Genomic DNA, 25797 nt, shown 5'->3' with positions numbered 1-25797 from the left:
AATCTGCTTTTGATTCACTATCTTTTCATTTTTAAACAAAAATTTAGAAGTTTATTCAATTGTAACAATTCATTTCCTACATTATTAAATAAGGTTTTGTATAATGTGACATTTTAACATTCGGAAACAGTCTAATTTTTTTATAAAGTAGAAAAGAAATATAATCTAGTCTTACTTATATTATAAATGCGATTATTTAGATGGATGGAAGTTTGTTTGAAGGTATCTTCAGAACAGCTGAACGGATGTTGATGAAATTTGACATAGATATAGAAAATAATCTGGAAGAACATATAAGCTAATCCGTGCGGATGGAGTTGCGGGCGAACGTTATATAAAATAAGTTAAAACATTTTGATCATAAAGAAACATACAACTGTTATATCAAAAAGTTCCAAAGCGGATATAAAAGTAAAATATTGCGAGGTAAATAAAATATTGTTTATGTGGATCGCAATACGTGACTTTATCGCGCATAAAACTTACTTTATTGCATAGTCACGAGTTTAATTCCAATCGATTATTGGATATTAGATGTGATGCTATAAATAACGTATCGGAAGAAAACATTTAGAATTTACCGGAAACCAAGATAATATCAAATATACTTCAAGACATAGTTGAACTGTAGACATTCTACAATGTATTAGTACTACAAAAAACATATTTCTGACAAATATTTATAACATAAAGCGATTGAAAGATCAAGCTTGGGTCCTTTAGACATGTTAAAACGATAACTGTAGACTTCGCAATTTCAACAGCGGTCTTTAGAAAATTTTAAATAAAAATGAACACTGATCTTGTAATTGTTCAATAGATTATATGTTTGAGTGCCATTATTTGGGGTATCTATTGCCATTTCACACTTAAAATAAATATTAACTGTAACCGTAAATAAGCCCTTAAAAAGTAAAATAAAGTTTCTAACAAAAACATTACTATACTGTGACAAAGTCGAAACGCCGAAGGGAGTGATTTTTAACTCACACACGAATAGTTAGCTCCTATTGTTCAAAAGTCTTTGTTATAAAAAAGTTTGCGAGGGTACGTCATGTCCCCTTGCTAATTTATACCACTCGCACATGTTGACACGCGTCGCAAGAAAAAAAATAACAAAAAATAGTTTATAGAGACAAGATTTTCACATTTAATTCGACGGACACGCGGCCAATAGTCGCACGGAACATGTCAAATCCGTTTGAACTAGGCCATTACAAGCTTCTATTTCGGATAATCATGTTCATAGCATCCCATATAAGTTGTTAACTAACGCTTGATGATAAAAATTTCACAAAAGAATTATGGTGTTACACTTGTATTAATCGACTTTCCTTTGGTTCAAAAGAAATCCAAATTCAGTTTGCAATATATCTCCTTTCGCGGCTGTAGTAATATCATCAAAAGAATTCCCGAATCCCTTTGATCAATTCCTGGTGTGTTACAAAAAATCCTACGTGAGATAGGTATTCATTTGAAATTTCTGACGGCAATAATCGTCACCCTTTGTAACTCAATAGCGAATCCAAGGGAAGAAATTCTAATGAATCAGAAAAATCATAATTGCATCCTAAGGGAACCAATCATGATTTTTCGAGTTTGGAACACGTGTTCGAATTTGGGACCCCTCTTTGCAATTTGATTCTACGCTATAATTACGCTTATATTGATTTCGTATATGCCCTGATATAGAGCATTAGGGCACTTTTACATTAAACTTACTACTGTTCTCATTTTATTAGAAGAGAAATTTGTTTAGATTAACAAATATTTTTAGAGATTTTATCTATCGTGACATCTGCTTCTATTTTAGACAGTCCAAGAGACGTTTTAAAAAAATAGCGTCTTGGCTCTCGTCATATAAGCGTATTGCTTTATAAAAGGGAACCAACCCTTCTATCCTTTCCTACACGGCACTAAACAGTCGGAGCAATGCAAGTCCGAAATCGAGGGACGTTCATACCAAAAGAAGGATAAATGCTAAGTCATATACTTTTTGAGTTCCTGAAAATTTAAACACACTGTCTACACCTCTGTTTTAGTTTTTGTTTTTCATTGATTATTATTATCAGCTGTGTCACCCCCCAATTACACTCGTACGTATTCTTAAGAAACATGTGTTAAAATTGGTAATGTTTTCTCTAAATCGTCAGAAAGGTCACGGAACGCTACAGCTAATAAAATGGCACTTAAGATTTTACGATGCAAAAAACAAAACGCCCAAGTAACACATGTGTCGAGAATTAGCCGCCTCCGTGCAACGGATGGAAAGATTAGGTTAATTTGAATTTCGTGAGTTATGTTTGTCTTGTAAGGCGTCCTAATGCACAAACAAATTGTTGAGCTAGTATCGACTTTCATACGTCCCGCTTTTATGAAATACAGACATTTCGGAAACGATATGTAGTGAAGCTAAATCTGTTTATAGTTGCTGCGATTGCGCAATAATGAACTTTATAACATTGAGTTATGTGTTATATTCGAAAGTTTGTTATTGTATTACTAAAGTTTGAGCCATTTCTTGATGCAGTTTGCGGAAATGCGTCGGTGACGGTTGTGACATCAATTCTATAGGTTTGTTTTTATAGAGATGGCGCGTGGGCAGTTGTAACAACAAATCATGATACTGCTTTTCGATACCCGTTTTTGACGTGTTCTATTTTTATTCGCGTAAAAGTTTTACAAGCTACGATAACATTGTGTCGTATCGTTTGGTTTACGATATAACAGATTACTTTGGAGAAAGGTACACAATAGTTGTAGAATTTATTGCACCAAATATACAAAATTTTATTAAGTTAAAGAGAATCTTATGTAACCCTTTTAGACTTTATTAAATTCTAACATTTAATTTAGAAAATTTTGTTGAAACAAAATGAACTAAGTTGCAAATGAAAACTTTGAAAAATGCATCATCAGTACATGCATTACTTCACCAAAATTGGCTATCTGTACAGTTGTAAATCTCATAAAGATTTATGAAAGAAAAGATAAAAGGACATTTATTAAGAATGCCAAACGGCTACCGTGATCAAAGCTTTTAGTGTGTTAGCAAATATCGCGATGGCCTCCAAAGATAACGTTTTTTAACCGTTGACATCTGTATTCGAGAACATCCGAGATCTCAATCGCCGGTCGTTAAGAACTTAGAATGATGTGAGGCTGTTTGTGATTAGCGAATGAATGAATGTCCTACCTCATTTCTGTTAAGATAAAATTTAATGGTCTTAATCTGTTTTGCATTTTTAAAAGAATTTACATCTTCATTTTTATCTCGAATGATAAGGTTGAAAATTATGTATTTAATTGTAGTCTAAGGGTATTGCTGTTTAGATTTTTTCCATAGAAATGAAAACACGTGTAGAGTAAGTACTAGTCTTTCTGAGCAAACCTTTCACTGTGAGGCGTCTTTTAGGATTATTAAAATATCTAAAGTGTTTTGTTTTTAAAACAACACCCCGACTGCTGATCTAATCTAAGATATATCGCTGTAAGATACATGGACGATGATAGTGTGAAACCAAGATTATAAACATAACAAAAAAGAGTCTAACAGTTAATTACGTAAGGTCCCACGTGTCGATATTCATAGCAGCCGTAGTTTTGTTTGTAGTCGGATCAGTGAGATACGAACCATTTTTCAAACTCGAACACAATGACGTCCAATACGCCGCCCATTGTAAGTACCGGGCCCGATAGATTCTGTTTATTTTTATTATTCTCTATCTCTATTTTTTTCACCGCATTTTACGCAGCATCCATCACGCATTAGACACAAAAGATAGGCGTCGTTTAACAATATTCTAACTTCTTTACGCTTTGATAACCGCCCGGGGTGCCGGGATTTTTTATGAACTCATGTATGGCGTTTAAAATAATTACGTTACTGTGACATATACTGGGGGAATTGGGTTCAAAGCGGGGATATTCATAATATATTCCCTATTCCAATGTGTGTTGATTGTGAAATATGTGCAAGAGACAGATGCGGCGTTAAATCTACGCATGTGTTTTGTTAACCTCATGAGTTCTGTTACTAAGTATCTCTTACGCGTTTGTTATGGGACTCGAGGGACTTGTTTATTGACTTATTTCTAACCTTGGCTCTTTCAGGTGTTTTTTGTCTGTTTGAATATGAACATATTTGTTAAGCCAATGTAAAAGTTATTAAATGAATTTACTTCATCAGATATATGCAATAATAATAAGAATCAGTGTTCATAAGCAGTACAATATTTAGTAGTGTTAGGTTACCTCGGAAAAGTCCTTGTTTAAATATCTGCAATTTATTTAAGTCATGTTATTTATGATACAAAGTTAGTGATAAATTGGGGTAATCGGGAGGACATTTTGGAATACGCTAAGTGGGGTTATGGTATATTTAAGATGGTACGACGAGGCACTAAATATCGAATAGTGTGGGGGAATGCAACCCCAATGGAGGGTGAAGGCCGAGCTATTAGCGCCGGTTGAACCCTGACTCCTCGGTCCGTTCGTAATTCTTGTGTTACGCAAACATTTGGAAAATTAACTTAATATTTACCTAATACACGATAAAGTAAGATTAAAAATCGAATCTAAAGTAATACGATTAGAGTATAGTTTTGTGTTGTTAAGAGTGATAATAGGGATATTACATGATTTTGTGTCACCAGCCAGTCTTTTCAGCAGTCTGTTGTTTTTGTTTAATTTTAAATGTCTCTTCTTATTATTAAATAATTCTCACCTAAGCAAATAAGGCCTATGAGTGACGTCACAACAGCCAACGTGTCCATCTTGAAGCCTATTGCCCTAGACTTCGGTGTACTAACTTCCAACCGCAACAAACACTGATCATCATTTTCTTGTTTCTCGTACACCTGAAAATAAAGAAAATATCATTAAAATTGGTACAAAAACTACTTCGTAAAAATCTAGAATACATCTAGAATTTATTGCAATCTTAAATAAATCATCCTAAATATAATATATCTAACATTTTATCTCCAAAATTACGTTTATGTTGTTTATATTTAAAAGCTAGTTGTTATGTTTTCATTATTTTGTATTTCAGTTACACGTTATTTACTCAGTAGTTTAAATACAACGTAAAATTCAATTATTATGTACACTCGCTTGCACAAACAACAGGACGGACTAACGAGATATGATCGCGTACTCATCGTATTAATGACCCAAGTCCCATCTGCGTACACGTGTTATTTACAATGATAATTAAGTATACATATATTTGCCAAAATAAACATATAATAATATACTATACATTTATCACGATACTAGTTGTCGCTCGCGAATCTATCCGCGCGGAATCAATAAAATCTTAATTAAAAACCTATGTGTTCTTCCAGACTATGTTTTATATGTATGCCAAATTTTATCAAAATCCGTTAAGCGATTTCGGAGATAGTTGTAACAAACATCTATCCAAACTTTCGCGTTTATAATATTAGTAGGATTACACCTGTAAAGGTTACACGCTGTTCAGGTTACAATTGATTACTTTCCTATTTTAAACTAAGATACAATTAGTTTAAATCTGAAGAGTATAACAACCACTTGAGTGTAGCATTCTACTTAACCAATTTCAATGAACTTAACGCAAATCGACTTCGAAAAGATGATGGTATTATAACAATAAAATTAAAATAGACATTTCCTTATTACATTTACAGTTATCAAAACTCGAGTACATCATTGAAAACCAATAACTAAAACGAAAAGCGTAACTTTCAATGAAATTGAATTATCAACCTTATTGTTAACGATAAAAAGTACATTTTACACTAAACCCGTTTCACGATAGTTATGGAATACAGCAAGGGTTATTTTAAATTAATATTTTGTAGATAATATTACTAGTATACATGGGTGATAATATTCGACGTGTCAAATCACTCCCAACTACTCTCAATATGAACTTCCGCCACAACTGAGTGGGTTACACTAGACGTATTAGAGTTAATAAAATAATATGGCTATAACGCAATACATATGTGCTGTACAATGTAACTGTTAGTTTTCATTGCAAAATATATATAAAATCATCGTCATCCCTTTTATTTCTTTGAAAACAAAATAGTCATGTTTTTCTACATGTCTTTCAAACTCTTGGTTAAACATACACAAAAATGAAACATGAAAAATATAGAAATATGACTTAACGGAATAATCAATGAACTTACAGGTTCTAGAAATTATAGACATTTTATGTACATTTTTAGTGTCATTTAATTAATTTAATAAAATATTTTTTTATAAAATACGTAAATCTAATTAGCGTGAATTTTGGATTCGAAAATCCTTAAAAAAACATTTTAAAATTCCACCTAAAGAATGTAGATAAAGTTCTCGTTTACAAAGGGACGCGGCAGTAGCCGTCAGAGATAAGATATAAGCTGGCACGTGTTATAAATATACGCAAGATTATGTGACATATAATAAATTTAATTTTAAACGCAAACGATAAGGATTTTCATGCTAAATATTAAGAAGTGGATTCTCTAAGTACATAAATGACAGTAAAAAAAAGTAGTAGCGATAAGAGTAATATATTTCATGTTTAAATAATATGTATTTGATTGTCACAAATAGAATTCACAGACAATTTAAAAAGAAGAAGTAACAACAAAATGTGTTCTTTATTCTAATTTCAAACTAATGGCCAGTAAAAACTGTCAGTTTCTTTCAAATTGTAAATTAATAATTGCTCGTTGTATCGAGTGAATATATTTTACAACAACGTTAATTCATTCGATTAATTCCATGTTAAATAGCTATTAGAATCGCAACTCGTTATTCTGTACATTACGCTCCAATGAAACTTAATTACTCGGATTGCAAATCTAATCTAAATTTGAAAACAATGACGAAATTATCCGGCTAAATTAACGTATACTAAATTGATTTTGACGTGAATTAAATTTAACACATTTCGTATTTAATGTTTAATTAAATGATACGAATTATAACTAGACTAGTATCTTTTTAAATATCATTTTATATTATCGTAGTTCTGAATAAAACAAAATCATTTTTTCTAACGAAACTTTACATAACCATAAAGCATGATGATACCTCATTACTACTGGTTCCTTGCTACGATTTAGAGTATATTTAGGTAGTGTATCAAACTAGGAAGCAAGCTATTTTTATCCTGACAAACAAAACAGAATCAGGTATTGAGAAATTACCACCATAAGCTGTTCAATATTATTAATTAAAAAGGAACTGTTTAAAGCACACCTGTATATATAATCTACAATTCAATACCTATTGTTTACAATATGCATATGTTTCGATTTAAATCTTAAGTTTCAAACGGCTAGTTAAGTGCAACGACGGATTAAAAATAAACACTTGAACATTTTCAATGTCTTTACTAAGCACCATTCGATAGTTCTCACGATGCACACATGCTTATAGCAACTAAACGGTTAACCAAAACAAACGTAGTCAAGGTTAAGTTAGTAATTTATTGCCACTTGAGCGACGACCAGTTACACAAAAAAATATCGTCCGATATAAACAATGAGCTCTTTCGATGTAAGCGGCCGTCGCGCCGTCACCACGCGCAGGGCCGGCGGGCGCCTCGCGGCGTAGAGGTGCGTAGCTATATTGCGTACACGGTACGAAGCGTAATTGAAAGCGACTGTAAAAGTATGCCGTTATTTTAAAGCTTTCAGCGTTTAAACAGAGTTTTTTAAAACTGTTATAGAACGTTTTTATTCAGGTATATCTTTCACGTCCATTATACATTTATTTGTTCGAGTGTACCTTGAAGTCGATTGTGATTTTATAAAAGCTTTTAGCCGAGACATCGCCCGGGCGAAATAAAAAAGGCATTAATATAGCCCATGTTACTCATTAATAATGTAGCTTTTTAATGGCATAAGAATTTTTGATATCTGTCGAGTAGTTTTTGAGTTTATTCGTTACATACAAATATACAAATCTATCCTCTTTATAATGATAGTATAGATCAAACAAACTAAATGACGATGAAATTTCTTGTGGCAACAACATCGTTAGTACTGTAGGGACACTCGAAGACATAATACGAATGTTGACTTTTTACTTTCAAGGTGCGGCCGTTGAGATAACTTTAGCAAATGCACTAAGCTTTGAGCTTCATCGTGTTTATTTTTCACACAGCGCTGCGTCAACATAGTGTATTAACATTTGAAGATTGTTTGCGGACCTGATTAATATTATAGCTGACAAGTTAAGTTTATTTATATGGAAACGTCACACATTTATATAAGAGTTTCACAAGCGTTAGAAAAATGTACAATTTCCTCATACTATTTGTTTATGTTGCGCTTTATGTGGTGTTACAATAAATTATGATGAATGTTTCGTCATAAACTAACACCAATGTTCTATTGATTCTATCAATATTTGACTTAACTTTAGCTTAAATCTGAGCTATTAACTATCCATTGCAATTAATGCTTTATGACTGCCACATTTCAACAATGAATAATTCTAGTCGCTGATTATTACATATAAAAAAATATTAGGTACTTTTTTGAGTACATTTTTTGTATCAAATAAACTCCCACGTTTGTATCACACTCATATGAGTTTACGTGTGTTATTATTAATAAGAAAACATGTTTTTGAGTAACGTTTGTTTTGACGTCAGCGCACATATTACAGCAGCGGGTAAGGCAAGTGACGACAAGTATTAGACCCACACAAAGAGCGATTGATCGCCGGGGTCTTTTAAAATATGAACAGTGCTCCAATTTTGGAATTGATTAATTGTAAGCGACCGTCCCGGGATCCATTTTAGAGGTCTATTTTAGGACTCCATTGCTCAGTTGTCATCGCGACTGTTATTTTTTAATTGCGGCAATTATTTGATCTTTCAAAGACGATTCATTTCGTTAATTAAAAAGATTAAAATGCTTGTTTTATGGCAATTGTTCTATCAGATTACGCAATCAATTTTACTATGTAACAAATTTTGCTTAAGAAATATGGAAGGTTTTGTTTTTTTTTCTTGTGCTATCAAGACGAAGTTTTTTGAATAGACGTAAACTTCTGGAACTAATATTGTTGAAAAATTACTGTATGAAGCAAATGGACAAAATATTTCACAAATGTATCATAATTTTTTTTATGAAACGTATCGCATAAAACTTGGTTAAAACTTTGAGGCCATTTTACATTTTTACATGTGGCGTGTATTACCAAAAATTGCGCAAGTTTTTGCCAAAGTTTCCGACAAAGCATTGCCCGTCTCTAACAATGCTTTATTTTTGTCCGTGCGGTCTCGACTGACAGCTCGCGTGATGTATTAGTCCCGAGCACAGGATTATTTTTACCCATTTCATGAAGTTTGCATGCATCTATTGTATACAGCGGAAGCGGCCTCACAAAGCTGTTATAGATTATTGTTAAGGGTGAGTTTTGGGACCGCTGAATAGGCTTAAGCTCGCTTTTAAATACCGGGTGCTAATAATTTACTCAATATTGTGCGATATTTTAACAACCACTTTTCGAGAAATTGTTAAAGACTACTATTTTTTTTTTGTGCTTAATAAGTGAGATTTAAAAAAACCTATAAAAGTGTCTATGTGCCACTATTAGGTATGGTATTAGTATTTATTGTTGAGATTTATTAAGATTTTATTGACTAAGACTATATGGACACATACTTCGTATATTTGATGCATATTTTAATCGAAACTGTTCAAAAGATAGCTATCTCTTTTTTCATAGAAAACGAAAGAAACGACACTATTTTGTACAGATGTTCAAAGAGTACAAGTCATAAAGACGATAATAAGCTGGTCATGAACGTTCTTTACGTAGTCATTCATCTATGACAATATTTCTATTACTGACTCAAATATAATATAAAATGTATTGTTGGTAGCTTTTATTCAATATAATATATTGTTTCTTAACATACGATAAACTTTACTAATTAACTGATAACCTCTGGATGTCTTATCATTATCATAGTTATCCTTCAACCGGATGAATATTCGACTTACGTCTTTATAATCGATACAATATATTCTCTTATTTACTGTATGTGATCCACAAAAAAAATAAAGTTACAGTGTTTTATGGTATTTATAGTGTTTGTATGTATTTTTGAATATAAAGTAAAATGTAATTTTACATTTATATTACGTATTTATATCTGCGTTTAAGAGCTAGAGAGTACCTCTTTCAAACCTCTCCGGACCGTCAATAAACCTCCGAATAATTTGACTTGGATCGTTCGTGGGTGAGGTGTCAAATTTTCCACGCCATTAAATGCCCGCCTGAACTTTAAGGGTTATGTTTAGATACCCATTGTTATATTAGTTAACTTAGTTATGTCTAAAATAATTTTTTTATTTATATTGCAATTCTGTTATAGAAATTAATGCGTTAGTTGTACGCGCGAATCTCCGACAATAAAGTAAATGAATGTCTTTTTGTTTTGTAAACACAATTAAAAAATAATCACGTACTTAAATTGATTGACAGTTTATACGCACGAACAAAAGGATTAAATGTTTCTTGGTAACTGTCGCCTTTGATGTTAAGGAATTTCTCGAGTTAGCGGTTGATTCATTTGATGTGTTTATTTTTAGCGAGCTTTCGTGTGCTGCGACGCGTGCGCAGAGCGTGGCGAAAGCTCTACGTTATGTTGGTTCAATGCAACCAACAGCCACATTAATGTTGCACAATGTTTGACCAAATGTTTCCACTATCGAACCACGCGCGCTATCAAAATATTGACCCTCTTATCCGCAACGAGACTGCGCCGTCGTACTTTAAGACTTACAAGTGTGAGCTTTTTATTTACCTTTACCATTAGCAAGCACTTAATAGTGTAAGCATGTGGCATTAAAATAATATTTGATAGTCGTCCATGCGGCGCGTTTATCAACAAAGAATTTCTTCTATCAAAACCTCATTATACACTAAGGTAACCTTCCTATTTTTTACGCTAACCCTCGAAATCGGCTCGTTAAAGTCATTTATTTAGGACCACTTTTTGTCGAAAGGGATGAAATTAAACGTAAAGAGTGACCATGTAACAATTAAGGAGCCGTTAGAGATAAAAAATGTCACCCTCGTAAAGGCTCTTTACGGGTGCAGTGGCCAAAAAAGGGACTGTTTTTATCACCTGGGTTGGAAGTCACAAAATGTTTATCACCACTTCACGACATGTTGATTTATGATTTCACCCCGCTCGAGAACCGGCGGCGACTGAAGTGTATTAGATTGTTTAATTGCTCGTTTATTTCCAAAGATAATGCCTGTAACTGAGTTGAGAGACCTTTAAGCCACTGAAGTGGGAACGCGGACGATAAATTTAATTGTATTTTTTCCACGTCGCAATTATTTTCGAAGTTAAAAGTCATAAAGCTTACAAAAATTGACTTATAAACATAAAATTCAAATCGAACTTGCATCAGCTCTTGATCTAACCTAAGATTTATTACACGTAATTGCTATGAAGTGTACAATATCTCATGCATTATGGATTATATCGGAGATATACGATGTGTTTTAAGACAAAAGATATAAAAGAAAACCTAAAAAAGGTGGCTAATGACTGGCTTACAAACTGTAAGAGCCCACCCGGGACGTTAAAATTAAAGGCTTATCTTAAATTATGCTTAATTGGAGGGTCTAAAAAGAGCAGATTGAATTTCAAAACGGAAGATTGATGTAGTTTGGACGGCGCTGTGTTGCCGATAATACCATAAACAGCTCCGATAAAATAAAGCGAATTACTTAGTCGTATCTGAGATATGCGACCGCCTTCAAAGTAATAAAAATAGTACGGGATAAGATTGAAACATTCGTTGTTTTTTGTAGATATTAAAACTGACTCTTAAATTAAATATGTCGTGATAAAAGAATGTTTGGGTGGTCTCATTTCAAAATTGTTCGTGATGGAAGTGACGCCGAAAGAAACTATCAGAAAGTTTTCATTTCACAACCACAACCACATCCCTCTTATATTATCTATGAAAGAACAGAGAAAACAATATATTTTATACAGGGATTTTGGTCTCATAAATCAACAATAAGAAAGTCAATTTTTACTATTAAGAGAAGCATATGTGATTCACTTCTCCCCACAAGATCGTCCATGTTAAAAATAATTGGCAAAGTATTATTTTCTTATTTAATAACTCTCAAATACGTATAATCAAATGTATGATTTCCCAACAAGCACGGTATAAATACAATTCTGTGTATCCGTTCCGTTATTTATGGGACACGGAATTGACGTTGTAATATTTTATGAGCCCGGTAATTACGCGACATTTGCATTTGTATAATCTTTTTATGATACAAGATTTTATTGATTTTATCAAACAATTTTGATATAATAATTATTCTGGATGTAATCAAAAAAATTCTTTAACTAAAGGTATTATTTATTACAATGTTTCGAGATATTTATTATTTCTATTATCAAATAAGTTAAAACTATGTAGTCAAATAAATAAATCTTTAAGATAACAGTTTTAAACTTAAAAGTTATAGAAATTATTACGGGTTCAAAAGTTAATGTAACTAATATTTTAGTTGTTCAAACTTTCGTGAGACATAAACTGATTTAAAGTGAGCGACGGGCCGCGTCCGCGAAATAATACCAGTACCACTCATCCTGATGAAGGGCCTCCGATGGGATCGAAACTAGTCGGTACCGCCACCGGACGAATATACGTGAGTGTTTAGTCGTTTTTATATCAGTTTAATATTTTAGTGTATATCGATACAACGAAGTCTATTGTTCTATAAGTCGTAACTAAATCTTTAAGTAAACATTGCATAGAAACCCAAACAAAAATATAAAAGCAAGATATTAAACAAAAAGCTGCTATATTTAAGTTGCTAGACCCGTGCACAATGGCGTATTGTTTCCAAAAACCCCAACAATGCGGCCCAGTGTTTCCATTCCTCTCTTAATTCCCACTAAACCCTCTAACCGTAGTCTGAGTGGCAATCCGTGAATTTCAATAACAAACTCTCTCAAGAAAACAGTATCGTTTTAATTGACCAAACAAAAAGCGATTGTCGACACTTAAAAGAATTCTCTAGAACAAACTCCATATAACTACTGTTTGTAATAATTAATTTTTTATTACGGCTTTAAAATACTTGTGTTATAAAAGTTGGAAGCTAATTATATTAAGATTGTTTTTAAATTCAAATACGGTATGAGAGAAATTCCGATCTCTTGTATATAAGTCATGCATAGATTAATGCTACTCCGTTACCTAAAGTCTATAAATAAGGTTTCTTTTTTTATATAATGTAAAGTATCGTTACTATACAATTTCAATGATTTTATATAATGATTGTGTGTGGGTGAGGATGAGACAGTTAATTCTAATTATGGCGGTATTGTGCGGGACTTTATTGCCATCTCATTGGCACGCTTATTACTATGGCCGTCGTAATTGTAGACCATTGTGTCGCGTCCCGCAGATGCCATTTTTCTGCGAAGCGTGTGAATCTGGAACGAGGGGACACACTAATGTCCGTGAAGTTTCCGTTAACTTCCCGAATGAAACGACTGACCGGAATCGGACCCACATCGACTACCATAATGGTTGATGCGACTGTCCGATAAAAAATTGCTTTGAGATAAATGGCCTGATTTAAAATTGGCTGGTAATTACAAAAAACTTATTTGTGATACCATCATTAATAAAGTTATCAATCTACATAGAAGAATTTATTTTAATATCTATGAATCTTACTTATATTAAATTTACAAATGTTTATATGGATGGATGAATATTTGTTTGAAGGTATCTCCAGAACGGCTGAACGGTTTTCGATGAAATTTGGCATACATCTAGAACATTGTCTCGAAGAACACATACTAATTATGTTTTTTTTTATTCGGCACGTATGGAGTCACGGGCGACCGCTTATTGAATAAATCATCCGTAGAATTCGTAAAAATAGTTACTCTAATGTGGTCTTGCTAAAAGGATAATGAAATAAATTGCCGCCGTTATTGTGCGTTTATTTTGGTGTTACACACGTTGGCCTTTCAGACAACTACTGATGCTCTCCTAAAGTTTCATCGCGGCCTGTCGGACCGATTAGCGCTCTGACAGCTAATTTATATACTCAACTTACCGATCTATTCCCAGAGGGGCTGTGCCATAGAGCCCAATGCGATAGACGTGACAAAAGATTTAAAATATAATTTTACTTCCATTAAAAAAAAATTCTTTTCTTTTTTTAAAAAAAATCATTTTTTTTATTTAACTTGATTGCTAAAAGCATTTCATTACTGTAATTTTTTTTACATAATCTTAATATCATTCAATTCTAATCCGGGACATAACATTTCAAATACAAAACTGCAGTGAACCTGCCTTATACGCGTTTCTACTGTTACGATTATTCTCCCTCTTCACGTATATTTACGATACTTCTTCTGGTAAGATGTCCATGGATATTCTTATGCCATGAGACAAACATTAGTTATTTTATTTACTAAATTTAATATATTTAATCAATTTGAAATAATTAAGTATCAGTGGATATAAAGCAATCATATTATAGCAAATGAATGCATCGCATCGGGACATTACGAGAATAAAAGTCACAGCTGCGCTATACTTACACGTCATTGGCTTTTCCATGACATTAAGCTACACCATAAAAGATATCAAGTACAGTGATATTGTGGTATTCATATGTTAAATAGAAATAACTACTAATTTGTAAAACATTTAATGGTTCTATGTTGTATGAACTTAAATGGAATACATCATGTAAATTAAATTTTGATTTTGGCGCCTCTAGTAGTTGTTATAGCTACACTGTTCGAAACGTTTGCATGTGAAGTGCATTCCCGACGACAAACCACTCGTCGCTAAATTTGGAAGCAATTTTGGGAATAGATGCTTGACAAATAATTTGACTACAAATCGGTGATATAATTTAACTATTTAATAGCTCTACTAGCATGTTAAGTTTCTTCTATAGGTTAACCACACCTAAGATCATAAATAAATATAGCTATGTACATTGTAACGTAGTAATGGGAACATAGTATGTATAATCATTTTTACATATATTATTATGTAATAATTTAGTCGCCTAATACATAAAAGTTTTGAGCGAAGCATATAACTTTGTCTGTATACAATTTAGTTTGCAGTGCTATTGAAAATTAGCCTTGACTATTTTCTATTCTTTGACGTTGGTATTTACCTTTCAAATAAATTGTAGACATTGAAGCAATGCAAAAGTGGTATTTTATTTGTATTGATTTATGATATTGAACTGTTACTATTATATTTACAGATAGGCACTTAAAATCCGTCCTTTATATTTTACAAGGACATAAATTTAGTGAGGATCACTACCCGGACATACCCTAAAAGCACGAAGGACTGTACGTCGCATGCCCATAAATTACACCGTGACGACGTACGAAAATAGCGTAACACCCCAGTCATGGGAACGATCGACCTCGTGCGATAAACGCCTACGAAGTCAATCGGGGTCCAAATCAAATAGAATAAGACATAATTGCAATTGGAAACGGCCGTTAAGTAAACAATATAGGGTAAAGAATTCAGAAAAATGATAAATGCTATCTCACGCTATGAAATCTGCTGCGTAAACTGGAATGAGGTTCAACAATGGATCGTGGAGCGGGACGTGGCCGCGAGCATTGCAGATTTTTCCTGTTATCTAAAATAACAATGGAAACCCGCTTCAATTCTGCCTAGAATACTACTCCTCTTTTGCACTAATAGTTCTACGGATGGAATAATTAGGCTTAATTCTCGTTCAATTGAGAGCAAAGCATTTTAACTTGGGACTTTTAGATTTGATATTTGTACTTTCAATTAAGTAAGCTATTGAAACGTATCGCTTACAAGATTTTCGCATCGGTCTTCCCGTGATAGCTTCCGCATGGTCTAAGAGTCACTCGTGCGAACATAAACATGGATTCATAGCTCTAACTCCCATCAATCAGAATTTACCCGTAGTCTTGATAATGTATCGCCGACAACACAACATTTAATTGTTGATGGATCGCCCGATGGCCGCGACATGCGAATTTCATTGGATATCATATTCCGCTTACTAAATTCATCCCCTCTTGTGCATATTCGATATGGATTTATTATTTTCGCCTTCGTCTTACCCTCCTTTCACTTTCGGAAACGATACGTAAAATAACGGAAGAAACGCGGAGCCGGTAATGGGGGAAAATTGTGCTTTATTCGATTTTGATAGACTTGATGATGGAATTGGATTTCGATGTCACGCGGATAAATAACTTAGAGATGATACTCTGGAACAGCGGGTCTTAGTTATTTAGTTATGTAGATGAGAAAGTAATTCTTGAGTCATAGCTTCGTATATATGTAACTTTTAATTTATGAACCTAGGGCTAATAACGTAGGCCATCTGTATGATTAATTCGAAAATTTGTTATATGTATATTAGGTATATATATGTATGTATTCTATACATAAATAGCAACAATAGGTCACTCGATGTTTCACAGCTATCTATGAGTCAAAGAATTCATGAAATGGGTACAATAATTTTTGAGCTAATGGACTGTTTACTTTATTACAGTCCAGCGATCTAATCCAGCACGGTGTAGAAAAGTGTAGACTGGGCGTAAATCTGATCAGACAAAACGATTTAAGTTCTTATATAGATTAAGAATGAACGAAATTTTAGTGTAAAATTGTTAAAAAAATTCCCACTCATTTGGTATACTAGTCAAGTATAATAAAACTTTATAATTTTAATAACCTTATCTTAAACATACAAGGACTCCTTAAGTTGCAGTTTACTGAAATTAAGTTTACTAAGTGATAAGTCCCATCAGTAAACAAGCAAGTGTCGACGAAGTGCCGCTGAATAATAAACATTAAACTGTTCTAAGCAGGGATAGTGGTTAATTTTAATTACTCCCAACCAATTATTTTAACGTTTATTCGATTAGAAACAGCAATTTGTATAACTTTGTTGTCTAAAGCACCCATTAAGTTAGAAAGTTTTAATTCAATTTATAGACATATTAGTGTTGAGATATCGTTGTGTACAATCAACGCCACAATGGACTTAGAGACCAAAAGAATTTAAATTGTAACATGGACGTTATTTTTTCATTGTCATAGTTACGTATTCATGTATCGTATGATATTAAGCAATGAATACATTTTGTCAACACTTTTTTTTTGTTAAATGCAGGACTAATGTTTACTTTTTCAATCGATAAACGTTTTTTTAAGAATAAGTCAACATTAAAACTGACACTAACATTGACTAAATGTTATCTTCTTCTCTCTTCTCTTTGCATGTAATATCAGAAGAGGGAGATTATAAAAGTCTACCGACTTAATGGTCTTAAAGAGATAAATAGCTTGCTACAATTTGTTTTTTTTTTATTTCTACAAACCTTTGTAGTTGTTCGCGACTGTACGTTGTTAAAACATCACCCACATTGGAAATAACATTGGATAAGCTAATATTTACGATCTTCAACAGTCATGTTGCACTCAGAATTAAAATTCATTGTTTCTCTTATCCTGAGGAAAGATAAACCGAGGTCAAAAGATATCTTCGCCTTATCTGGGTTACAAGGATAGGCTTTTAGGAAAAGGGGCTGATAGCGAAGTTAAGGAATAATTACTTGACCTCATTGAATTGGAGATTGATACCTTAAATTGATCAATTTACTTTGAAGTCAGTTTTGAAATAGATTGAATTACTTTGGAGTTTTGTTTGTAGACGCATTTTGATGCCGTTGTAAGGATCGTGGCTTACATGTTGTGATAACACAGAAAATATAAAGATCATTTTTTAGATAAACAGAAAAAAACAGGTTACGAAATCTACGTGCGACTATTATTCCAAACATGGATACAAACTGGTTGCAGCATAATAAGTAGTTTTTTGAATGCTGTATTAACGTAAACTTTTATTATAATAAAATAACAGTCAGCTTATCCTAAAGAAGTATAATTTATGCGTTACTAAAAATCCTTAACATAAAAACCACTAATTATATTCACAGATCGTTTAAATCTAGACACAACCTTTTACGAGTATATATGTAAGTCTAAAGAAATCTTACTAGCATTATAAATGCGAATGTTTGAATGGATGGATTTTTGTTTGAAGATATCTCCAGAGCAGCTGAATGGATTTTAATGAAATTTGGCATACCGTAGAGCATAGTCTGAAAGAACATATAGGCTACTTAATATATTTTTTTAATTCCGCGCAAACGGATTCGTTGCCGACAGCTAGTAGCATTATAAAATTCAGAAATGACTTAAGATGATCGTTTTTTGATTATGAATTTTGCAAACATTTTGAAGAAAACAGGAACTAATGCCCCAAATAATCTTGTTATAAATATGGGCATACATGTTTATATAATAAGCATTGTATGTTAAACGTCTACCAATAAAGGTACGAGATGGGATGCATCCGTTCGGTTTACCGATGACCTCTGTGACACCAATGGGTAAGGTGACAAGATCAGATGTATTAACTGTTGTCTCATACAAAATATTCCAGTATCTCAATAGAATACATTGTAATATATCTACTCTGTGTGCATTGTGCTCTGTACATTTGATCTCGCATTGTCATGTTAAAGGTATTTAGATTCTAGTGCACATTTTTGTTCAAATAGGATTATTTTAATCTTTGGAATAAGAACATGACATCCTTTAGACTCACGCTCTCCAACAAGATATAACAAAATTAATTAGGAACAAAGATTAAGATTTAATTTATCAAATTAAAATGCTCCGACATATAACTTTATCCGATGCTTTACAGTTTCGATTTATAATATGGAAAGTAATTTTACTGAGTTTCGGCGACATATTTATGTTGTAGAAAATCTATGAAAGTACTAAAGTACTATTTTAGTACATAACTAAAATTATATTTAATGTTTATTTGAATAGAAAATAATTTAAGCCCGATTAACATTTTTATTCATTAGAATTTGAGCCGTCATTTGTTAAAAACTAATAAGTTATATGCGTGTTCATATATATTTTTTTATCTGTCAATGAGTAAGTAAACGCAACTCCATCTGAATGTATCGGATAACACGGTTACAAGAACTAATGTTTCTATTTGTAACGTTTCCGGCTTTTTACTTTAGCGGGCGAGGGTACAGCAATTAAAAGAAGATTTGTGTACCGACATCGGAATTGTAAGTTCATAAACGTAAGCTTGAAAGTTAATAAGGAATTAATTTATTTTTAAACTTTTTTATTTTTGACCATAGTTATTTTAATAGAGTTTCGAATATTATCATCAAAACGGATATTAATAAACCAATGGTTGGTACTTAACAGTATTATCAAATTAAAAAAACATAAAGCGTTAGTAAGAAACGGGATTCTTACCACGATTAAGCTGTTTGAGCTCCCGATATTTCGGCACACTTGCATGCGCCATGATCACAGGACTGTCATCAATGGCTACTGCGAGCTCAAACAGCTTAATCGCTTAAGATTGTTATTATAGTAAAAACTAAGAAATTTGAAAGTTATACTAAAACATAAAATTTTGTTCAAATAACAAAATTTTGGGATTCAATTTATTATGTAGAAGCCGCCGAAATATAGAGGCAACTGAAATAGATAACTACAATTGAATAACCATTAACCATAACCATTACACATATGCATGCGTATTAGAAAACAAAGCCTTATTCAGCTATATCGACCGCAATGAACGCCAAATTGTACGGTAAAATTTTATCATCCACACGTTAAATAAAAAAGCAAACAATGTTTTTTGAACAATACCGGCGCTCGTTACTTATTAACGACAGTATTCAGCGATTCAATGGACCTCCATTAACTTTATTTAATACACATCAAGTGATATAATATTTACAACAAAACCATTCGATAAATTATTTACTGCTCGATGACATTATATTGACGAGGCCTTCGATATCAATAATATATCATAGACCTATATATTGTTGGCTCATGTAACTATTAGATGTATACTAATATTAGAAAGCGGAACAGTTTTTTTATTTAAACGCGCTAATCTCAGGAACTACTGGTCCGATTTGAAAAATTCTTCTTTTGTTGCATAGTCCATTTATAGAGGAAGGCTTTAGGCTAACATATAACATATAACATTATGCTGCGACCAATAGTTTTTTTAATTCCGCGCGGACGGAGTCGCGGGCGACAGCTTATCTTATATATAAAGTTGACGTATCACAATATTAGTAACCATACTCCTGAGTAATGTCTTGACTGATTTTTATGAAATTTTATACACATATTCAGTAGCTCTGAGAATCAGCTACTATATTATTTTTAATCCCGTGCGAATTGAATCTAGATAGTAATTCTATAATATTATTTGTTTTAAAATACAATTATGCTATGTACAGGTGTTGTATTCCAGACAAAAACCTACTTAACAATTGCAAAATTAACAGTCACGAAACTTTATTAACTAACCCAGATATTATGGTATTAAAAGGCTGATTAGGCTATCTACCTTTAATAATATATTGCGGAGAAATTAGGTTAATCTTAATGAACACCAGCATCTAAAATTCAACCGGATAAATATTGGCAACAGCGAACAAACTGACTTTCAGATTATTTTAATCTCCTCTCTTTTGATTTAGGTTAGGATTGTGAAAGCTTTATTTATTAAAAGCCCGAACGTAAAGGAATTTCAAGCAATAAACGTCATAGTTTAAGCAAAATAACAGTTAATCATTTGGATTTCTTTTCAGGCGGTGTGTATTTTTGCTAATTCATGGCTTCGCTCCCCGGCGCGGATAAGTGGCGGTCGGTTCGACCGGAAGTCGTTTTTTTCTCCTCTCCAACTTTTGAGAGCCTTGCAAAATGTCTTCAAGAAATATTCTTTCCCCCTTAAGTACGTTTTGACATCCCTTTTGGACATATTTTTTTACAATAGGTCTGCACTTAAAAACGCTCTTATGATGTCCCGTCGCCAATCCTATTTACGAGAGGTGGTCACAAAATGAGTTTGGTTGCTATTTCAATGTGTATATTTGTACATTATACTATTATGGAAATTAACCATATAGTTACTTTTTTAATATAAGTTATACATAGAAAGATGTAACATTTATTTTAGTGCCTAAATATTTCACTGAAGAATCAAAAAGATAGAAGTTGCACAAAGTTTAGTGCTAAAAGTTGCTCAAGCACCTAAATTACATTAATTTTAATCGAAAATTCACTATTTACATTATAATAAATACTTACGTGATTAAAACATCCCAGAAACGACAAACAAACTCCAACGATAACGTCACAAATTGCACACAAGGTAACACTTGATTGAAAATGTATTCAAAAGTCACATTCGTATTTCAAACATTCAAATTTCGCGCCATACGACAAAACAGCGTTACGTCCTACCCTCTCAGAGGCTGGAAGGCAACTAACACGAGTCTGTCTCCCGGTCTAGACGTGGGCCGGCGGGCGAGGCGGGGTGGGGGTGCTTTCGCGAGGGCAAATCAACCCCGGCGAACATTTGCCCAGAGAACGATCGAGCTTTAACATCAATAAGGAAGTATCCGATTACGTAAAAGGATAATACTGACAAATTTAAACGGTCAGTAACAATATTTTTATTATATGTGATACGTTGAACTTAGGATTTGATCGGTTGCAATTTATTTTTACGTAATCTAAATAAATAATTATTTTTAATACTATAACATAAAATTTTAGTATATAGTACAGAAAAAAGACGAATACTAAGGCCTATAGTTATGGTACAAGCAATAAGAATAATCGGCATAATCTAAAAAAAAAATTAGGAGAACTTTTGACTGACGTAAGTCAAATATTAAAGCCGTTAAAACGGTTAAGCATATTCAAGCATATTCAAATATGTACATTGTTACCCAATTAGTTACGTAATTTTAAAGGCGTTTTAACATCTCTATTACTTCGAATCAGAATTCATTGATTTCAAATTACAATCATATTTTTTTCCTATTTCAATTTAAACCTTTTCGAAAGTTATTTAAGACTGGCCACAAATGACATAATCATCATTAATGAAATGTCATTTGAAACATGCAATTGCGAAGCGCGCAAAACGCACGAGTGAATAGTTGATGGTTAATACACGAGCCCATTTGTGCAAGATTGGAATAGCTATTAAGCTCTGGGTTCTATTAATAAAATGTCTGCATTGCGAGTGCAGCCGATGTGGAGAATAATCTGTATCGATCTAGTTTAAATTTAGTTCACAGCACGGCGAGGTATGCTGATTGCGCAAAATTTACCTTTACGATACGAGCTATCGCTAATGAAAAGTCTCTACGAGTATATATACTTACCGTATGTATAGTTATGAAGCAATGTATTTATTTCTTTCATTTTTTTAAAACATAAATGGCAATGAACGCACAAAAAAGTTTAATCGTGGAATTTAATAATATTAACAATGTACTCGTATTCAAAATGTTCTGGAATGTTCTAGATAACAATGGATAGAACGACTTAACTTTCTTAAGGGTACTATAAGATGATCACCATGTTAGGTAACTAAGCAAGCGTCCAAGAGTTTTAACTCTATGTTTTTGACAAAACTGTACTGGATATAATATAACTAATATAAATACGAATGTTTGGATGGACGAATGTTTGTTTAAAGGTATCTTTAGAACAGCTGCATGGATCACGCTGAAATTTGGCATAAATGTAGAACATAGTCTGAAGGAACACATACTCTACTAATTGACTTTTTTTTTAATTTTGCGCGAACGGAGTCGTGGGCTACAGCTACTTCAATAATAAAAGTAAACGATAATTTATAGTTGCATAAGATGCGGGTATATAAAATGACAAATTGATGTTATTCTAACGTGTCATTTTAATGTGGCTTAATGTTTAAAGTGGCACTGAATAATAGAGTTGTAGTGATACAGCACAAATTAATGTTGTTACCTACAAGGATGGTCTTACGCTAGTTTCACACGAGGAAAGAATAGTGAGGTAGAACAGGAACACACACTTACTGTCAAAACAGTACCAACTGTTCTGGCTTGCATTCAAATAATAGTACTGCACTGTCTACTACTCTGCCTCACTTTTCTGCCCTCGTGTGAAACTAGTATTCTGTACAAGTGACTGTTATTAAGAACCTTAAGGGGGAATTTTATTACGAGCTAATGGAATTTAAAATTTCTTTAGTAAAGCAACTACCGTTGTCTTTTAATGTGAAACACTGGGAAATTCCAATTATCACGTTCACACATCTTTAATCCTGTAAGATCCTGATAGGTTTAGAGCTAAAAATTGATTAATTTAATCTGTAATCAACCATGTTATTCTCGCGTATTTTCTTAAAACCGATAGGAAAGGATTATTTCATTGTACATAGTTTAGTTTGAAAATACTTTTTATAAATCAAAAGTTAGATGAATAAAGTAATTCAAATAAAAAAAAACTCATTTACCTTTATGTACATTTATATAAAAACTGCTAGTACCTATTTTATTGTTTCATAAAAAGTTATTACAGAAATCCATCAAGTGCCATGTTTTTATTCCTGTCAAACTAATTTAAAAAAGTCACGTCGTTCGTAGAGTTTGCATGTTGAAGTAATTTTCAGGGAAGTGCAGTTAATCCCCGACGTCAAGTTAAGCTCACAAAATCTTCCGACGAGATAGAGCTTTCGGTTGTTTGCTGGTCGGCGCTATGTACTCTACGTTTATGGTTGTGATAGCTTGCATAGACATGTTTATATACCTGTACACCTACAATGTAAAGATAAGGTATAAGGTATTTGTCGATTGTGAATAGGTTACGAAATAACTTACCCTATTAGACTACAGTAATAATAAGCGATTTGAATTGCCTTTGCTTAGAAATATTTTAAGAGAGTATTTTTACATCCGCACTTAGGGTTATTAAGCGAACTCTAAGTTTCTTTCATCGCTAGCTTATTATGTGTCCCTACCGAAGGGCTCGGAGCCTTCCATAGATTAGGGGTGACTAGGCCATAGTCAACTACGCTGGCCCAGTGCGGATTGGTTGACTTCACACATATCTTTGAATTTCTTCGCAGATATGTGCAGGTTGCATCACGATGTTTTCCTTCGCCTCAAGAACGTCAGATAAATGTACATATATAATCGAAAAAAAACAATGGAACATCGCGGGTTTCGAACCAAAGCCCTGATTGTAAGTCAGCGCTTAACCCCTGAGCCACCGACACTGTAAGCTACTAAGTCGCTTTAGTTTAGAGTTATTAAGTATTATCTGCACTAAACTAATGAAATATAAATACAACATAACAAATGCATTCGCAATTCACTCCGAAAACAACTAATTGTTCGCGTTAAATGAATTAATGACAAAGAAATAATTTTGTAAGCGATACATAAATTGCAGTTTTGCACATAAAAAGTTACATGAACAGCGCATTTATTTTGCTCGCTTGTTTAATGGCACTGTACTCCGCTGTCTAATAAGTACAATTAAAGAGCCTCGTGTTATTTACAGAATCGCACTTTTATTTATTAAAAAAAAAAACAGATGATATAAACAGAGCATACTAGTTTCTACAGAAAAGAAAAAGATAGTAGAGTTAAAATGGTATGACATTTTATAATCTATTATGGTCACGGAGCCAAATAAATTTGTCGCACTGCACCTTCAAGTCTAATGAGAACATCAAAATCAAACTGTATAACTGTATCTACATGTTAGTGTCCAATAATTTATTTATTATTACATACACAGATGTTAAAATCAAAGTTAAATGCAAAGTTTAGTGGTGTAGTTAGCACTGAATTCACTCCTCATTAATTTCATCCACAGGTAGGTGCTCCAGAGATCCAGGTATGCTTGAACTAGTTACAACTTTGAACTGGGATCGGAAACTGTGCCATTCAAGTGCTCTGTGCCAAGCGTCCTGCAATACATCGTGTAGCGTTAGCAAAACATATCTACAATGATAAATCAAAGATAGTTTTTTTTGCAAATGGAATAAAACTGATGAATACGCACACACACACACACACACAAACACACACACGCACACACACACACTCATACTGCATAAATAAGTACCTATTTAACACCTAGATTAAGAGAAGGCACGTCCCAAGAATATGTAAAATTTTATAGATCTATAAAGATTTCTTTTACATAATTTGTACTAGTTATTCGGTAAAGGAAACATACGGTAATAAGTATGAATACAAAAATGTTTAATTTAACCTGCATTTTAATATTCTAAATATTACAAAAAAATATTATTAAGAAAAAAAAATCTTTCTAATCAACTTTCATTGCTGATTGTACGACGTTAATTTAGGAGTAAAACGCGGGAACATTTCACACAATTCTCGCCGGAGCCGGGAGCTGTATGCTAATTCAGACAATCACAAGCTGCCTCGTACTCTGATAAAACAATTGATAGTGATAGGATTCTGCAACACATGTACCAAACATGAATTACAACGAAATACGGTATTAGAACAGAACATATCATTTTGAAATTTATACCTTAACTAGGTTTTACCCACAATTCCATTCGCGCGGAATTAAAAATAAAACTTGGTTCTCTACAACACTATTTCTATTCAAAATTGCATTGAGATTCATGCCGTCGTTCGGAGATACGTTCGAACAAACATCCATCCATCTATCTGAACATGCGCATATTATTAGTAAGATATGCAAAAACAAATCTTTAGTATTCGAAGAAACCTTACATGGTCTTAAGTCATAGAAGAATTATTCAAACTTTCGTGAGACATTATAATAAACT

General features: G+C 32.9%; 1 protein-coding gene across 1 annotated transcript in view; it reads right to left on the bottom strand.

Moving 5' to 3' along the window:
- The window catches only part of LOC106123578 (roundabout homolog 2), a 29437-nt gene extending 8026 nt beyond the window's left edge, over positions 1 to 21411 (bottom strand). The window contains exons 1-2 of the mRNA XM_013319982.1: positions 21267 to 21411; positions 4727 to 4859 (exon numbers count right to left, since the gene is read on the bottom strand). Coding sequence (XP_013175436.1) covers positions 4727 to 4775 — 49 coding nt within the window. The 5' untranslated portion in view covers positions 4776 to 4859; positions 21267 to 21411. The remainder of the gene's footprint in view (positions 1 to 4726; positions 4860 to 21266) is intronic.
- Positions 21412 to 25797: the final 4386 nt, after the last annotated feature.

This window comes from Papilio xuthus, unplaced genomic scaffold, assembly GCF_000836235.2.
Source record: "Papilio xuthus unplaced genomic scaffold, Pxut_1.1 DF826115.1, whole genome shotgun sequence".
In the NCBI taxonomy this organism is placed as follows: domain Eukaryota; kingdom Metazoa; phylum Arthropoda; class Insecta; order Lepidoptera; family Papilionidae; genus Papilio; species Papilio xuthus.
Note: the sequence above shows the minus strand (reverse complement) of the source record. Positions and strands in the feature narration are given on the sequence as shown.